We start from the raw sequence: 16341 nt of genomic DNA on the forward strand, positions 1-16341 counted from the left end.
ATAGATTTTTTATTTATGTTTTCATAGAAAAAAGGAAAAAATTTGCCCCCACCCTAGAGTAAGTTCATTTTGTCCCCCTCTTCCTTATTTCCGTGAATTGATGCCACTGCTAATCTCTCTATTTAACATTATTAACACTGTCTTTATCTCCTACCGCTATCAAATCAACCGTTTTACTACGCAATAAACGAAAAGAATGAAACACACTAATGATCTAATAATCAATCAGTTAAATCGAAGAATTTTTTTTTTTTTTTTTTTTTTACATATATTAGACAATGGAGCTGTAGATATGAAGATACGCTACCAATAGCAAAGAACAACAACGACAGAAAAAAAAACTATACTTCTGTTGATTCCAGGGTGTATTCTCACAGACAGGGGTGCCAATTCATTACAAAGTGAAGGGGCGAAGATTTTTTTTTTCATTTTCTTCATAAGAATTGGAAAAAAAGACGTTATTCGAAATCCAAGGGGTTAAATGTGCCTCCTCCCGATTGGTACACCAGCTCATAATTGGGAACTGTTTCTGGTGGCACAGTTATACCCGCACCATAAAAAATATCTTTCAATTTCCACCAGTAGATGTAACTGGTATGTAATAGGGTACTGATTTACAAATGTAGTTTCATAGAAGTTCGTTTTCATAATTTTAAACCAATGCCCAACTTGTTTAAGTGTTTGGTCAACTTTGAGGTAATGATTTTTTGTACATTTTTAGATGATATCTTTGAATTTTTCGAAAAGAATTGAAATATTTTGTGATTTACTTTGTTTTTTTTTGGTTTTTTTATTTATAAAGAAAGTTTGTAAACCTTTGTCTTTCCTGTACTTGCAGTATTGAAAATCACTATTCAACGATTTATGACAAAAATTTAAAACTTATATCATTTTTGTTTCAGTTAGATAGAAAATTTAAATTCTCATAAAAATATAAATTTCAATAGATAAATAATGTGTATTTAAAAATTTTTGCCTACTGGTGAGATTTTCGTCTACTGGCGAGATTTTCGCCTACTGGCATACAGGACACGATATACAAATTTTCGCCTATTGTTTGGGCTTCTGCCTTAAATTCCCCCTTATTATTTCATATGCATTACAAGTTTGGTAAATACTCCACAATTAGCTTCTCGAGTCATAAATCAAACAGTTGGTTGTAACGAACTGTAAGTAAGGAGCGACCCGGCTCAATAGAATTCTTCTCAGTTTGAATTCTGTCCCAATCCTTTAAGAACGACTCGCGAAACACAATGTTCGTTTAATTAAAACAATAAGAAGCTTTGTTTAAATTAATAAAAAACTTTAGCGTAAAGAGCGAGGTGTTGAAGAGGAGCAACCCCCCTCATATACGTAATAGTTTCTGTTCATTTCAAGTTTTATGTTGCTCCTTACTTTCAGTTGAAAAACTTTTTTTTTTATTAATACTTAGTATAAGATAATATGTATTTCCAAAAGCATATTACAAGGTGTAGTAGAGCAAAAGCAAAGGTGTATTTTATTCATTAAGAGAAGCTCATGATCTAGTAGAGCCTTTTCTGGTTTCGCCTCTTGATGTTTCATAAGGACAATGGTAATAAAATTATTCCCAACTCAAACACTTCTAGCTCTGGGTTCACACAACTTCACACAGTTGCGGTTTCACAGAGAAACAAAGTTTTTGTACTGGAAGCCCATGACTTATGACGGTTGAACAGTTGCACGGAAATATTTTGCAATATTTGTTGCACTGCAACCATCGAAAAAACATCCACGAAGAAAATAAACTGCTTTCAATGCAAGTTAATCTCTGTTCTGTCGTTAGTATTTTAGCACATGGAAAGAACTTGTGCAGTAGAGCCAACTCCCTCTTTATGTCAAGTAAAAAAAAAACAAAAAAACAGATACAACAAAGAATAATATATACTTGGGGTCAGTTCACAGGATTTTCAAAATTAAGAAACTAAAAAGTTTGACGATGAGATCTTCATCTTCTACCTATCGTGGTATATGGAAATATAGAAATAAGATAAAATATGGAATGAAATTTCAGATCATTTGAAGTCAATGGAGAAAGTGAGAGAGTTTCCTACATCGCTCATTGATGTCAATTTGCAAAAATTAGGGGGGCTGTATTTCTAGGAGAGAGGGAAACCTTGGGATAATGCCCCGCTGCCCCTCCCTAATTGACACAACTGGCCCCATTGAAATGCTTATATAGGGTGATAGAAGAAGGCCATGGGCGTTTCAGATTTGTTCAAATGTAACTGACAGTTGAGTTATGTTGACTTTTTTAATGAAAGACGTTCGAATGGTTGTTTGGTTGCAGGGATGGGTTCTCGGAGTTGGTTGGTTGGTTGGCTAGGATCTATTTCTGGGTATGATTGAAGGAAAGGAAAAAAGAAAAGACGGTAATGTTTTTTTTTTTCTCTTTTCTTTTTTTTTTGAAGGAAGAATCAGGATCATTATCATGATTCTATGAAATGATAACGATTCACACAATAATGAGCCCTAGATGGTTGGCATGATGTTTACTTTTCCTATTGCAGTTTTCATGCTGATTACAAATCTGAGAAATGTTTCGATCGTTTTCAAGATATTGATGAAAACGTATCTTTCAATCCTCTTTGTTGGATGAAGCATCATAGACAGATGGTTAAGGGTCCATTTATACACTAGTTTTTATATCCATATCTTTTACTAATCCAGTTTTTCAGGTTGATTACAAATTTGAACTATTTTGCTCTATCACAGCTGGTTTTCAATTTATCGATAAGAACATATTTTTTGATTATGTTTCGTTGGGTGAAAAATATATAAATGGTTAATATCAGATATCTCAAAAGCGGTGGGGAATAGAGGAAAATGGTTGACTTATTTCTAATCAACATGTCTCAATTGTGTTAAAACAAGTGTTGGATTCCGAGGCACCCGCTGAAACTTTTTTTTTTTTTACTGATGATTAAATGTAATATTGGTTTGGTTACTCTAAGATCCTATACTAGGTCTTGCTTCAGGAACGATGTGATTTGTTTTTTTTTTTCATTTTGTGTGTTATTTTTTGAATTAAAAATTTAAATAAAAACGAAACCTAAAACTAGTAAAAAAACTAAATCTGCCATGGCTAAACTGATCAGTTTAATTCTTATTATTTTTGTTCTAGTTTATGGATATTAACTCGTATTTCCCTGATGAGAAAGAAGATGACGGTCCTTATGCACGCAAAGGGCAGTTTTCCCAAACAATCCCAGGTGCTCCTCCTGAAAGACCTGCCGCTGTTTTGAATGTCTCAGACTCTGCACAACGTGATGTCACATTTAGACATCAGTCCCTGCCACCAATGAACGCAGGAAGTGTTGCTGTTTTACCCCTTTCAGGGAAACCGGCTCCAAATTCATTACCAGGCAGTCATAGCCTGTCACCATCTCCAATGCAAGGGTTTGTACCCCTTATTCCTAGCAATGGCTCTGCAACTCTTCGTCAAAGTCCATCCGTCCCTAACCTTGGTAAGATTCGTCAATTGCTATTGGATACTTTTGTTTTTTTATGGTTTATATCATTGATTTATTTAGTCTAAATGTTGATTGATTCATCATATTTATATTATTTATAATTATTTATTTGTTTTATTTTACTGCTCTGTTTAATGATATTAGATAAGTGAGCTATTAAATAATTATTTTTATTCAACTGATAATTATCTTGAATAAGTGCAAAAATATTAGAATGCGATCAATCAGATGATGACACCGCGAGTTTGAATTAAAAACAACCTGTGTCTATTTCTCTTCGCCTTAGTTCAGTTTTCTTTTCCATTTTTTCGATTTTGTTGGTCCACTTATACTGGACTTCTAGTATAGGCTATCTCCATCTCGGAAAAAAACAAACAAAAAAAAGAAACAGGCCATATTTGGTTTGCCCGTAACGAATCCATATACAAGTTACCAAATACAACGGCTACTAATTCCCACAATCACACAACCATAATTATCGCGACAAAATAGCATGTTTTATTTTTTATTATTATTTTTTTTAATTGATCCTTTCAATAACAAATAAACACTCACTAATTCTAACAGCAAAAAAAAAAAGAATCCAACAAACTCTTAGCATTGTACCAAGGCACTTTAATAACACGGTTGTCCTTTTTAACAGAGATGCTGGGTGGTAGGGTAGGAGGTACCCAGCATTCCACACCTTTATCCGCCAAACGCTTACGTAACCCAAGTAATTCTTTACGCAAAACCCGTACACGCGGTGAGACATCATCACTAATAAAAACAGACTTATAAACACCGAACTCTTTCCCTTTTAAGTTTTTCGCATTACTTAGAATCAAGAAACGTGCCTGGACACTGTCCACCCTAATTTTAACAAAATTCTTGGAACAGTGAACCACAGTGAATGGTGGCAACTTGTCAGGTGGGAGTGACAAACCAGCTACAATCACCTCAGAAACCCGAGATGCAGCCTCATTCAAGGGTACATCATTAAGGCCCCAAAACAGCAAATTATGCAACTTGTCCCAATTTTAATCAACAAGAGACTGGGACACAACCACATTCATTTCCTCATTGCATTTCTGAATCAGCGGTGACTGGGCTTTTACAATATTTTGCAGAGCTAGAAATTCCGATTTCACTGTAGCAATTTCATTGTCCGTTGCATTACTTTTATTTTCTAGCACCATAACACGACTTTTAGCTGTACCCAAATCGTTCTGAATTTCAAGTACACTCTGCTTTAGGGTTTCCATATTCACATTTATAGATTGGACCATTTCCAAAATTTTAATGATATTCTCTGTATTCGTTTTCTGGCAGTCCGCATTGACACTCGTATCCGAATTACTAGTAGAATTCATAACCGGATCCGATAACTCAGCTTCTGTCCGGTTGCGTTTGGGTCTGGCTTTCTTTCCCATCCTGACTTAATCAAAATAATATGTCACCTACCTTTGCAAAAACTTATTTTTTACCCACGCTAGTTTACAGCGTGCAATTTACATAAACCGTTAAAAGGGCACGGCTAACACCCACATCATGATTCCTCAGGAACTAGCTCGAACGCAGAACTCACTCCTTTGTATACAAGATTATATTGTAATGATTAATTTAAGCAATTATCACGATATTATTATAAGTGTACAACATGGCATAGTAACCGTTGTATCCGGGCAAAAGCAGTCAGACAAGTTTATCCATTGACTGCTAAATGCGAACTGATTGATATACTATGAAGCTAGATATATAGCTAGATATGCTAGTTTGCTCCACTTATTTGGTGCTCCACTAACACTAGCATTAAAACGATCAGAAAATAGATTTAAAATGAAAGGAAAAATCCGCCAAACCCCTGGCGTCTTGTTTATATTGATTCCCAAAAACACAGCGTCTTCTGTAGATTGAATTATGAAACGACACTAGGCCAACTTTGTCTTAAAAAGACCAATCCAGTCTTAACTTGGTCATTTTGAGTTTTTACTTTTACTGGCGTTTCGTTTCCTCTAACTAATTTATTTTTTCATTCCTCCACTTTCTATATGGGAATGAAGTCAATATTTTCCTGTAATATCGATCTATTTCTATTTTAGTACTTATATATAGAAAGTTCGGCTTTCTCTACTGCTGAGAAGCGTGCTGTAATAACTTCGAATATTTAATACATACGCGTCGATTTCATTGACATCTTTGGTGTTGATAGATTAGATACACTGGAGGGGGGAGGTAAATAACATTTAGCAGAATAAAAGATTAATAGAGACAATCGATCTCTTGGAGTATCCCCCCCCCCAGTCGGCCTAGTGGTTTCAAACACGGGTTTTATGGCGACAGTTGCTTACTTGAGCCGCATTTTCATTTTCGCCTTTTTAAGTGAAGCTGGCCTTGTGTTGTTAATTTCAGTGACCAAACAGTGCACACCTTAATGGGTTGAGATCAGACCAATCCTTTATGGATTCACCCTCATTGGTTGCCAAGTTTAAATTCATATTTCTAACTTCGCCTGGCAAAAGTAAATGAAGACAGGACAACAATGGATTGCCTTGTTCTCCCAATAGCTTATTTAGCCATTGTTCCGAAATATATTAGACCAGGCACTGCAAAATTGCAACACTTTGCTTTTCACTTTAGATAGTTGACATTTGCTTCATAAAAAGAGGGACAATTAATGGCTTTGTCCTGTTTCTCAGTAAGAAATTCTGCATTTGTGTTCCTTTACTGAAAAAATCGACGGTGCTGACGAATAAATGAAGCTTAAGGAACCAGTCATGAAAATATAGAACACCGAATGAATGATCCTATCATTTGATCGATGACACAGGAATTATGTAGAAATCATGTAGCACAGCTCGGGTTGGATTTTTCCTATTGTAAGGACAGAAAGACATGGTCGCCGTTTAAAGTGCTCTGTCTTGAATAGGGTACCGAATAAAATGGTATCGAAGAAACAGGAAAGTGAATGGCTTGAATGGCAGAACAGTACAGAAGAACTATCGTTAGACTGATGACCCAAAAATGATTATATAAATCGTGTTGGACAGCCTGGACTGGATTTTTCCTTTTGTAAGGACAGAAAGACATGATCACTTTTTAAAACTCTGTTAGCTTGAACGTAGTACCAAATAAAACGAATTCAAAGATACAGTGGTGTGAATAGCTTGAATGGCAGGGGAGGACAGAAGTTGAAACGTACGCCGGGAGGCCTCTGGGCCCAGGGCCCCCCGAAATCTCATGAGTTTCTTTATTTTCCCATAATTTTCTGCTATTTCTCACGGAATAAGTGATTTTAAGGATTTGTCCCCCTCACCCGAAACATATTCTTGCGTACCTACCTGGACAGAAGTAGCGTTTTTCAAGCTGAAAAAGGCTGAAGCTTTCAAATAAGGAAACTAGTACAAGTTAACGCTCAATTTGAGCGTTTTTAGCCTTACTGATTTAAGTTTGACTCAATAAAGCTGAATATTTTCAGTACTGATTTTGGGCAAATACTTATAATAGAGGTTTAAGACCATTCAATCCCATTTCGCATGCTTATGGACGGCCTGGCCAAATGTATTTCCTTCTTTTAACGTCTACATATTGCAAACTTACCTGTGTAGCGTTGAAACGCTGTCTTCTGTGGAGAAGCTAGCTTAGTGCTAGCATATTTACGGTTCTTTCAGACTACGCCGTAAAACTTTTCAGACTCGCATAAGTTCATAATCTACGTTGCATTATGTAATCTCACGGAGCTAATTCTGTCCATAATGATGGCAGTGACAAGTAAACTCCTGCCATAATTATGAATTTCATTTTATATAAGTCGATGTTATTTTATAGGAAAATCAATATAGCAGCAACGAAATGTAATTGCTGGATGAACAATAAATAATTTTGAAAATAATCTAAGAAAAATTTCAACATTTTTGGGTTTGAATTGCTCGTTTGAGATAATCGTGGTAATTTTAGACTGTATTTATGATGGTTGTATTGGTTTTAAGTTAGCCTTGGATGAAAGGACTTCTTTGAGTTCGAAAGGTTAGACTTAGCACAACCTAACTTAACAACTTAAAATAGAAAATTACGTACTAAGTGGTTAAAGCGACCTTACGCTCTTAAAATGCTGGATGAAAACTCTACAGCTATACCGCTCTTGAGAGTCTGGGAAAAAATAAAAATAATGTCAACTGTGTGGGAATCACTTTGGAAGGGGAGAGCATTAGAGAAGCATTAGCCAAGAGGGGACTGAGAAAGGGGGTTCGCCTGGATAAATCATATTCATTGTATTTTGCCTCTCAATATCTATAAAAGATTTTCCTTTATCTTGAGTTTTAAAATGAATCTTATTTACAAAAAATACCTTTCCTGATCTTTTTTTAATCTTTAATTTTAAAATAGTTCTTAATTTTCCTTTTACTATTTAGCTTAATTTTTATATTTAGCTTACATTTCTGCCGTTTCAACTAGACAAGTATCCAAAAGGAGATATTAATCAGATTATTCTTATTCATCGTGGTGAGTGATCCCAGCTTGCGTAAAAACAACTTATTTGCTGTAGATTTTACTGCACGGGCCACTATTGTATGCACTTTGAATAAAAAATAATGAGGCCAAATTTATGATAGCTTATGGTAGTTATTCCAGTCTTCTGTTCAGAAAATTTATGTTATAAATTTAGCGTGATTTCGGGTTAACGACGAAATCTGGCTACGATTCTTTTCAGAATCTCCTCTATACTTTTTTCTTTATCCATGATTGTACGTAATGTGCGCTGAAAACTGATGAGTGCTCCAAACAAACCGAGAAAATGTATTGGATGAAGTCATGGAATATAGTTAAAGTGTTGAATAGACAACTTCCTTTTTACTTCATATTGGCAAAAATAGTTAGCCCTATCTCTACATTAATCCGATTTATTCTTTTTTGAGTTTTTTGGTACGTCTCGTCTCATAAACAAGATTCTAAAAGGCCCGGGAAGTTTTAATCACACCAAAGAAGATTTTGCTTGACGGAAATGTTTATTGGTATTTCGAGAAAACATGAATTTCCCATTAAAGTGGATCTGTGATGTATTATTGAATTAAAACTAACATATATTTGTTTTTCCTAATATTCAACGGATGTTTTAACTTTCAGGTGTTACTTCTTCAGGTGGATTTCATAAAACGCATTCAAGGCATTCATCCCTTACGGGTGGTACTACATTTCACCCTAGCCATACCAGAAACGCCTCATTAGGTAGTGTAGGAATGAATGACGCTAATGCTATTAATGCCGCCAATGCTGATATTACGCCAATGCCAGCACCACCACCTATTTCACATTTATCTACTTCATCTTCCATAAGGAGTAATCGAGCAGGTACTTTACTGTTATTACGGAAATAGAAGTCAATGGATCATCAGTCTCTGGAAGGGATTTAATTCTTGTTGCACTGTTAGTTCTTCCCCTTTTACGGCCCTCAAAAAATGATAAATGAATTTATTAATATATTACTACTACTACTACTAACAACTCACCGCAGCACCAAGCCACCCGGGGCCAACAATTTATATATAAATTGTTACATACAATATTTTGGTGTAGTACATCGTGGTTTACTTGTTTTGTTGAACCTTCATTAGTTCCTTAGTCCAGGACGACCGCTCGACCTTTTAGATTAATCAATTTTCAACCTGGAGGGTAGCTATCCTGGGAGGTACCGAACCCATGGACAAGAGGTTGCAGTCGGTCATAATGAACGCTTACGAACTGAAAAAAAATATCTGGTATCTATTTATTTATTTAAACTAAATGCATGCATAAATCTATAGAATTTCACATATATAGGTAAAAATACTAACTTAGAAAAAGAAATAAGTGTTTTTAAATCATTTTTAGTACATTTTTAGTACGAATGATCAGGAACACATACCATAGGTATTCGATTTCCTACTCCTAAGCTAACCTATGCCTGCTTCGTGTAGACTGGATTTTGAGTTAAAACAGTTCTTGAAAACAAAGTAACTTTCGATGATTATAAATTTTAGAAGAATTTCAGCTTTAATCCGATGTAAATGAAGATTAATAATATAAATTCTTCAATTTCTTTGAAATCTCGTGCTTTTTTTAATGAAGTCACCAGACACTGTTGTGAAAGTGGCGCTACTGTTTATTTTATTAAGTAGCCAAAAATTCGAATTTTATCAGTTTTCTATACTCTTTAGTCCCAGCTTTGGGGATATTCAAAATAAGTAGTTTTAATTTGCTAGTCTCTGCTAATTTTTTTCAAGTTGAGGTGAACTGAGACAAAAAAAGAGCGTAAAATAGACTACTTCTGTATTTGTAATTTTTTTTTAATTTGAAACGCTTTCTTATGGTATGTGCAGGCACGCCTGGAAACTCTGGGGACTCTGTTTCAAACCTGGCCTTCAAAACTAAGATAAGCCTGAATAATCCAAGTTTAGAGAGAAACAAGTCAGTTTTCTTTAGTATATTTTTGCCTTTTTGGTATTTGCCTTTTTATGTCTTTTTCCATTTTTCACTGTCATTTGATTTTGGAAAATTGGCTCCAACTTTGCCCCCCCTCCCCTCCTGATTTTGAAGAAATTACGCTACTGACAATATACATATCGATATGAGAATATGCAGTTTTAGAATTCATTTAGAAATATGCAAAATTATAAATTATAAACTGCACAAAAAGCTGTAAAATTGTAGTTATTATAGTGAAAGCAATCATGTGTGCTATTTTTCTTAAAAATTCTATTTTTTTGCGATAAAATAAATAAAAGGGAATTCTGAACGTCTTGGTTCGCCACTCGAATATATTCGAACGTGGTCGTTGAATGGCTAGTATTAACTTAAAATCAAAGAAAAAACTTAGGATTGAAGATCTTTGAGGTAAATATTGCCAAAAATGGGTATACTAAAAAGTAAGTGTCCACAGCCTTTCCAATATTTTTACATAATTGACTGCTACCAGCTTGCCAATGACTAAGTGTTTAATCAAACAGATTACAGTTTCTTTTCATATGGTTTCTGTAATTACAGGCACATATTTAGGGTGGGGTAGGGAAGCCTTCAACCCAGGGCCCTCCCGAAATTTGATATTTTTTACTGCCTTCTATTTCCTTTGTTATACGTGTAATTGACATGATTAAAGGCCATATCAAGGGAGTCTAGGGGTTTGATCCTCCTCTCCTTCCAAAAAAATGTTTTTTTTTTTCTATTCGTAAAAATGTATCAAAAATGAATATGAAAATATTTTTGATGTTTTTTTAAAGTTTTGTTTGTATTCTCCGCCTCCCCCCCCTGAAAAAATCCAATCGGATGCAACCCTGCCTCATAGCATGGGTTACGCCAAACTTCACATACTCCCAAAGTGAGCTTCTCCCCACGCAGGACATAAATACAAATATATTTTCAGGAATAAATTCCTGCACGTGTGTGTTATATGATTAATTTGCAAGCGAGATATTCAACCTAAGACGACCGTGAATATGGAATTTAGAGGCAAAATCCAATATTGGTCTCAGGAGTTTGTTTATCAGATTCAACGACAACCGACCTTAAGTCTTTTATAAGTATTAAAACCAATGTATTCTTTTAGCCCTCAGGCGGGTAAAGCCATCGTTCGCCCCTCATCCCGAACAGACGCCAGGTCAACAAAATCCACAGCAGCCATTTTTTGGTTACCCTCAACCTCAGATGCAGCAATCTTATGGATCGGCCGCTAGTAATGAATTTAATGCGCAAACAGGGGTATATAATGTAAGTATAGATGTTCATCTACGTCTGTGAATGAATCTCATAGTGCATACGCTGTGGAAAAGAGGCATTGGCTAAGTAAACCTTTCTACTGACCCTCTAAAACCTTTGAAATGCCCAATAGATGCCTTTGAAATACCCCAAACTATGAACAACGGAATTTAATTTAAAAAATATATACTTTAAAAGACTTGACTTTATATTTTGATTCCAAACACATAAAATTCATTAAGTTTAATTCTACCCATCACAAGCTACGAGCATGACAAAATTGGCCTGGTTTCTGAAAAAAAAAACATTCCCAGGTCAAGACGTCTTAATGAACATCACCCTATAAATTCAGCATATCAGAGAACCCCTATGTAGAGGTTTGAAGCTCCTGCCTACAAAAATGTAGAGTTTTGTATTATTTCCCAGACGAAAGATCATGGATTCGTCTTTTTTTTCTTTTCTTTTCCTTTCTTCTTCATCCAGGGATGATTGTATCGAACCAATGGTTCTAGAAGATTAGGACAAGACCTATTCGACATATGGGGGGGGGGGGGTAGTATCGTTTTTAAGTGACCAGAAGGATTGGAGGGCGTCTAGCATCCCTCTCGCGCTCCTTTTTCCCCCAAAGACATCTGATCAGAATTTTGAGACAGCTATTTGATAAGCTTAGTTGAAAGGTCTATTAACTATGCCTTTAGGGATACCTTGATCCCCCCCCCCCAAATACACACATAGTCCCTGGCGAAAGGACTGTAAGTTATGCAGTTTGCCCATTGGTGACATATAGTATTTGTTATTTGGGAATGCACCGAAATAGTTGGGGAGGGATTTTCCCGGAGGTAATTTTCAAGGGGAATTTTAAACGGAGGGGATATCCTGACATGATTTGAAAAGCAGTCAGAAATTAAATTAAAAAAACACAAATAAGTTTTTTTCAACTGAAAGAAAGAAGCTACATTAAAACTTAAAATAACTAGAAATTATTCTGTATATGAGGGAGCCTGTCACTAAAGTTTAAGTACACTAAAGTTTAATTTTGTCCCAAGTCTTTAAAAACTGATCGAACACAAGGGCTTCTGAATTTGGAACAGAACTATTTTTTAAGGGCTTTAAGACTTTAGCATAAAGAGCGAGGGTTGAAGAAGGGGTAGCCCCTCTTAAATACGGAATAACTTCTGTTTGTTTTAAATTTTTAATGTTGGTTCTTGCTTTCAGTTAAAAAAATTTTTTTTTCTTTAAGAAGAATAATTAATTCGTTATGTAAAAAAAGTTTTTAAAAATGTTAGGTTACCAGCATTCAATAATGTGACTGCTATTCTTCAAAAAGCACATAAACTTCTTTCGGTTATATTGAATTTAATTAAAATTGGCATCAATTTAATTAAAGTTTAATTGTAATTAAGATGTCATTTTGAATTTCCCAAGTGTTTCCTAGCTCTTTTTCGCTTATGAAAAAACTGACTAATGGTTTTTATGGCACCTGTTATCTACCAAGTGATATATAGCGATCGCAAATTCTGTTGCTCTGTCCATCTGTCTGTCCCGGTTTTGCTACTTTAGGCACTAACAGGTAAGCTAGGACGATGAAATTCGTCAGGCGTATCAGGAACCAGACCAGATTAAATTAGAAATTGTCGTTTCCCGAAAAAATGAGGTATTTTTAACTGACGAGGGAGCAATTGGATCTTAATGAAATTTGATATTTGGAAGGATATTGTGCCTCAGAGCTTTTATTTTGAATCTTGACCGGATCCGGTGTTATTGGGGGTAGTTGGGGGAGCTAAAATCTTGGAAAACGCTTAGAGTGGAGGGTGCGAGATGAAACTTGATGGGAAAAATAAGCACAAGTCCTAGATACGTGATTGACACAACTTTAATGGATCCGCTCTCTTTAGAAGAGTTAGGTGGGGGGAAGGTTAATTCTAAAAAAGTAGAAAAAATGAGGTATTTTCAAATTACGAAGGGGTGATTGGATCTTAATGAAATTTATTATTTAAAGTACCTTGTAACTCAGATCTCTTATTTTAAATCCCGACCGGATCCAGTGTCATTGGGGGGGGGGTGAAAATCTTGGAAAACGCTTAAAGCGGAGAGATAAGGATGAAATTTGGTGGAAGAACAAGCATATGTCCTAGATATGTGATGGAAATAACTGGACCTGATCTGCTCTCTTTGGTGGAGTTGGGGGGGGAGGGTAGTAATTCGGAAAAATTAGTAAAAATGAGGTATTCGTAACTTACGAACGGGTGATCAGATCTTAATGAAATTTGATCTTTAGATCAAATTTAGGATCTTGTGCTTTAGAACTCTCATTTTAAATCCCCACCAAATCTGGTGACATTGAAGGGAGATGGAGGGGGAAACCGGAAGACTTGGAAACCGGAGATCTTGGAAAACGCTTAGAGTGGAGAGATCAGGATGAAACTTGATGAGAAGAATAAGCACAAGCTATAGATATGTAATTGACATAATTGGAACGGATTTGTTCTCTTTAGGGGAGTTGGTGGCTGTTAATTTGGAAAAATTAGAAAAATTGAGGTATTTTAACTTAAGAACGGGTGACCGGATGTTAATGAAATTTGATATTTAGAAGGAACTCATGTCTCAGAGCTCTTAATTCAAGGGAGATGGAGGGGGAAACCGGAAGACTTGGAAACCGGAGATCTTGGAAAACGCTTAGACTGAAGAGATCAGGATGAAACTTGATGGGAAGAATAAGCACAAGCTATAGATATGTAATTGACATAATTGGAACGGATTTGTTCTCTTTAGGGGAGTTGGTGGCTGTTAATTTGGAAAAATTAGAAAAATTGAGGTATTTTAACTTAAGAACGGGTGACCGGATGTTAATGAAATTTGATATTTAGAAGGAACTCATGTCTCAGAGCTCTTAATTCAAATCCCGACCAGATCTGTTGAAATTGGAGGGAGTTGGAGGGGACCAGAAATCTTGGACAACGCTTATAAATGTTGTAGATACGTGATTGACGTAACCGGACTGGATTCCCTCTCTTGGAGGAGTTAGGGGGCGGGGTTCAGTGCTTTGGCGAGTTTGGTGCTTTTGGACGTGCTAGGACGATGAAAATTGGTAGGTGTGTCAGGGAGCTGCACAAATTGGCTTGATAAAGTCGTTTTCCCCGATTCGACCATCTGGGGGGCTGAAAGGAGAAGAAAAATTGGAAAAATTGAGATATTTTTAACTTACGAGTGGATGATCGGATCTTAATGAATTTTGATACATAGATGGACCTCGTGACTCAGAGCACTAATTTTAAATCCCGACCGGCATTAAGCTTCTGATTTTCCTTTTAAAGCAATCTATTGATTCTTAGAATTTTGCCAGAGCTTATACCATATGAGCTCTTGGCTCTACCGACCTCGTCACAAGTGCCATATGAGCTCTTAGTTCTTGTTCTTGAAAATGTCGCCAAATTGAAAATCTGTGGAAAGACCATTAGTTTCAGTCATAGAGGGATAAATTAGTACAGAAGGACACATATTTCTAAACTTAACATCGTCTTCTCTTATACTAATCAATTTTCTATGACCGATAAAGCTAGTATTTAATGCTTGAATGTAGCACCAAGACGCCACTGGTTAAAAAAAAAATATATATATAAAATCAAGTCCTGTATGTATGACAAAAGATTTGACAAAATTATGTATTTTGACAGACTTTTTGGCAGAAAATTTTTTAAGTCACAGAATTGCGTCTTCATAGCAAAATTATTTTACACCCTAAGAAATTGACATTTTAGATATCTACTACCATTTCGTATAATCTTTCCCGCTTTTCCAAATCATTCGTGTGGGGACTGTACAACCCTCTGTTGCATAGTAACAGAAAATTTTGTTTTATCTAATCCACATGCCTTTATTCCAGAGGACGTCATTTCCCTTCAAGCGGGATTAATCCATCCCGCGTATTTTCTTAATATCACTAACTCCCGAAGAAAAATTAAGTTGATTAATTAAGAAATTAAATTAATTAATTTAAATACAAAAACTAATATAGATTAAGCTAGTGTATTTTTACCATCTAAGCTGTGGAGCGTTGGGAAATGAGTGTTAAAAATTTTCAATCGAGTTTTTGTCGGCATGAGTTTTTTACTCGAGCAGTTTGGTCTCAGGTTGCGAAATATGAACGTGTAAGGTTCGTCTTTCTTCTGAAATAGTCAGTTTGCGACAAGTCTGCTGCTGCATCGGTCAAAGAGATCACCGGGTATCACCGACAAGTGACAGGTGATATCGGACAAGATATCACCGGGGTCATTAGTTTCAGGTCCATCTATTCCCTGATCTAGATACCACTTTGAATTTTTCTTAGAAAATAATCCAAACTTGCCTAAAAAATATAAAATGCTCTTTTTTTCAACGGTTTTTGACCAACTTTTTACATGTTTTTCAATCGAAAACAAAAATGAAAAGCCAATTTCAAAATATGATTCATTATATAGATAAGCTGAATCTTAGATATTTAGTAGTAGTAGTAGTAGAGAGGTTTAATAGCAAAAACTTGACAGCTATCGCTGATTTGTGTTTCTTTACAACATATACAAAATCAAACTAGACTTGTAAATATAAATCAAACTATAGATATTAACTCTTATTATACATTTTGACGAAAACCGGGACGAAGGAATTACCATATCGGTTTGTTCTTGCTTTAACGGGAACTAACTTATCTTGGTTTCTCATTCTTGATGGTAGAGGTTGATCCGGTAGAATGTCACGGTGCTGAGGTTTAGAAAGCAAGTATTTTCCGAAACTCATGATCAGAGTTTCGTACCGGTTTTGGAGTGACGGCAGTCCTAGCATTTCCAGAGCCTTTTCGTAGGGGATGTCACGGCGGCCCAAGATGATCGATACCGCTCGCTTCTGAACCGATTCAAGCTCCTGACAAAGATACACTGTTCTAAGTGCTGAGGGCACCCAAACAGGGCACACATATTCTAGAATGGGGTGGACATACGCTATGTATGCATACTTAATACTCTGTGTTTGCACTGAGCCTACGGATACCGTTTAAAGTCTGTAGACTAGCGTTTGCACTTTTAACCACGTTTTCAATATGTGCGGCAAAGCTGAAGTCATTGGAGATAAGTTTTTCCAACTCAAAAATCATTATGTGTAAACAATGGAC

General features: G+C 35.8%; 1 protein-coding gene across 6 annotated transcripts in view; it reads left to right on the plus strand.

The window, feature by feature from the left end:
- The window catches only part of LOC136026291 (phospholipase DDHD2-like), a 125313-nt gene that overhangs the window by 58008 nt on the left and 50964 nt on the right, over positions 1–16341 (plus strand). For all 6 annotated transcript variants that reach the window (XM_065702694.1, XM_065702698.1, XM_065702697.1 and 3 more), the window contains 3 exons: positions 3143–3485; positions 8595–8819; positions 11050–11210. In XM_065702694.1, the coding sequence (XP_065558766.1) occupies positions 3146–3485; positions 8595–8819; positions 11050–11210 (726 nt within the window). In that variant the 5' untranslated portion in view covers positions 3143–3145. The remainder of the gene's footprint in view (positions 1–3142; positions 3486–8594; positions 8820–11049; positions 11211–16341) is intronic.

Source organism: Artemia franciscana, chromosome 4, assembly GCF_032884065.1.
Source record: "Artemia franciscana chromosome 4, ASM3288406v1, whole genome shotgun sequence".
Classification (NCBI taxonomy): domain Eukaryota; kingdom Metazoa; phylum Arthropoda; class Branchiopoda; order Anostraca; family Artemiidae; genus Artemia; species Artemia franciscana.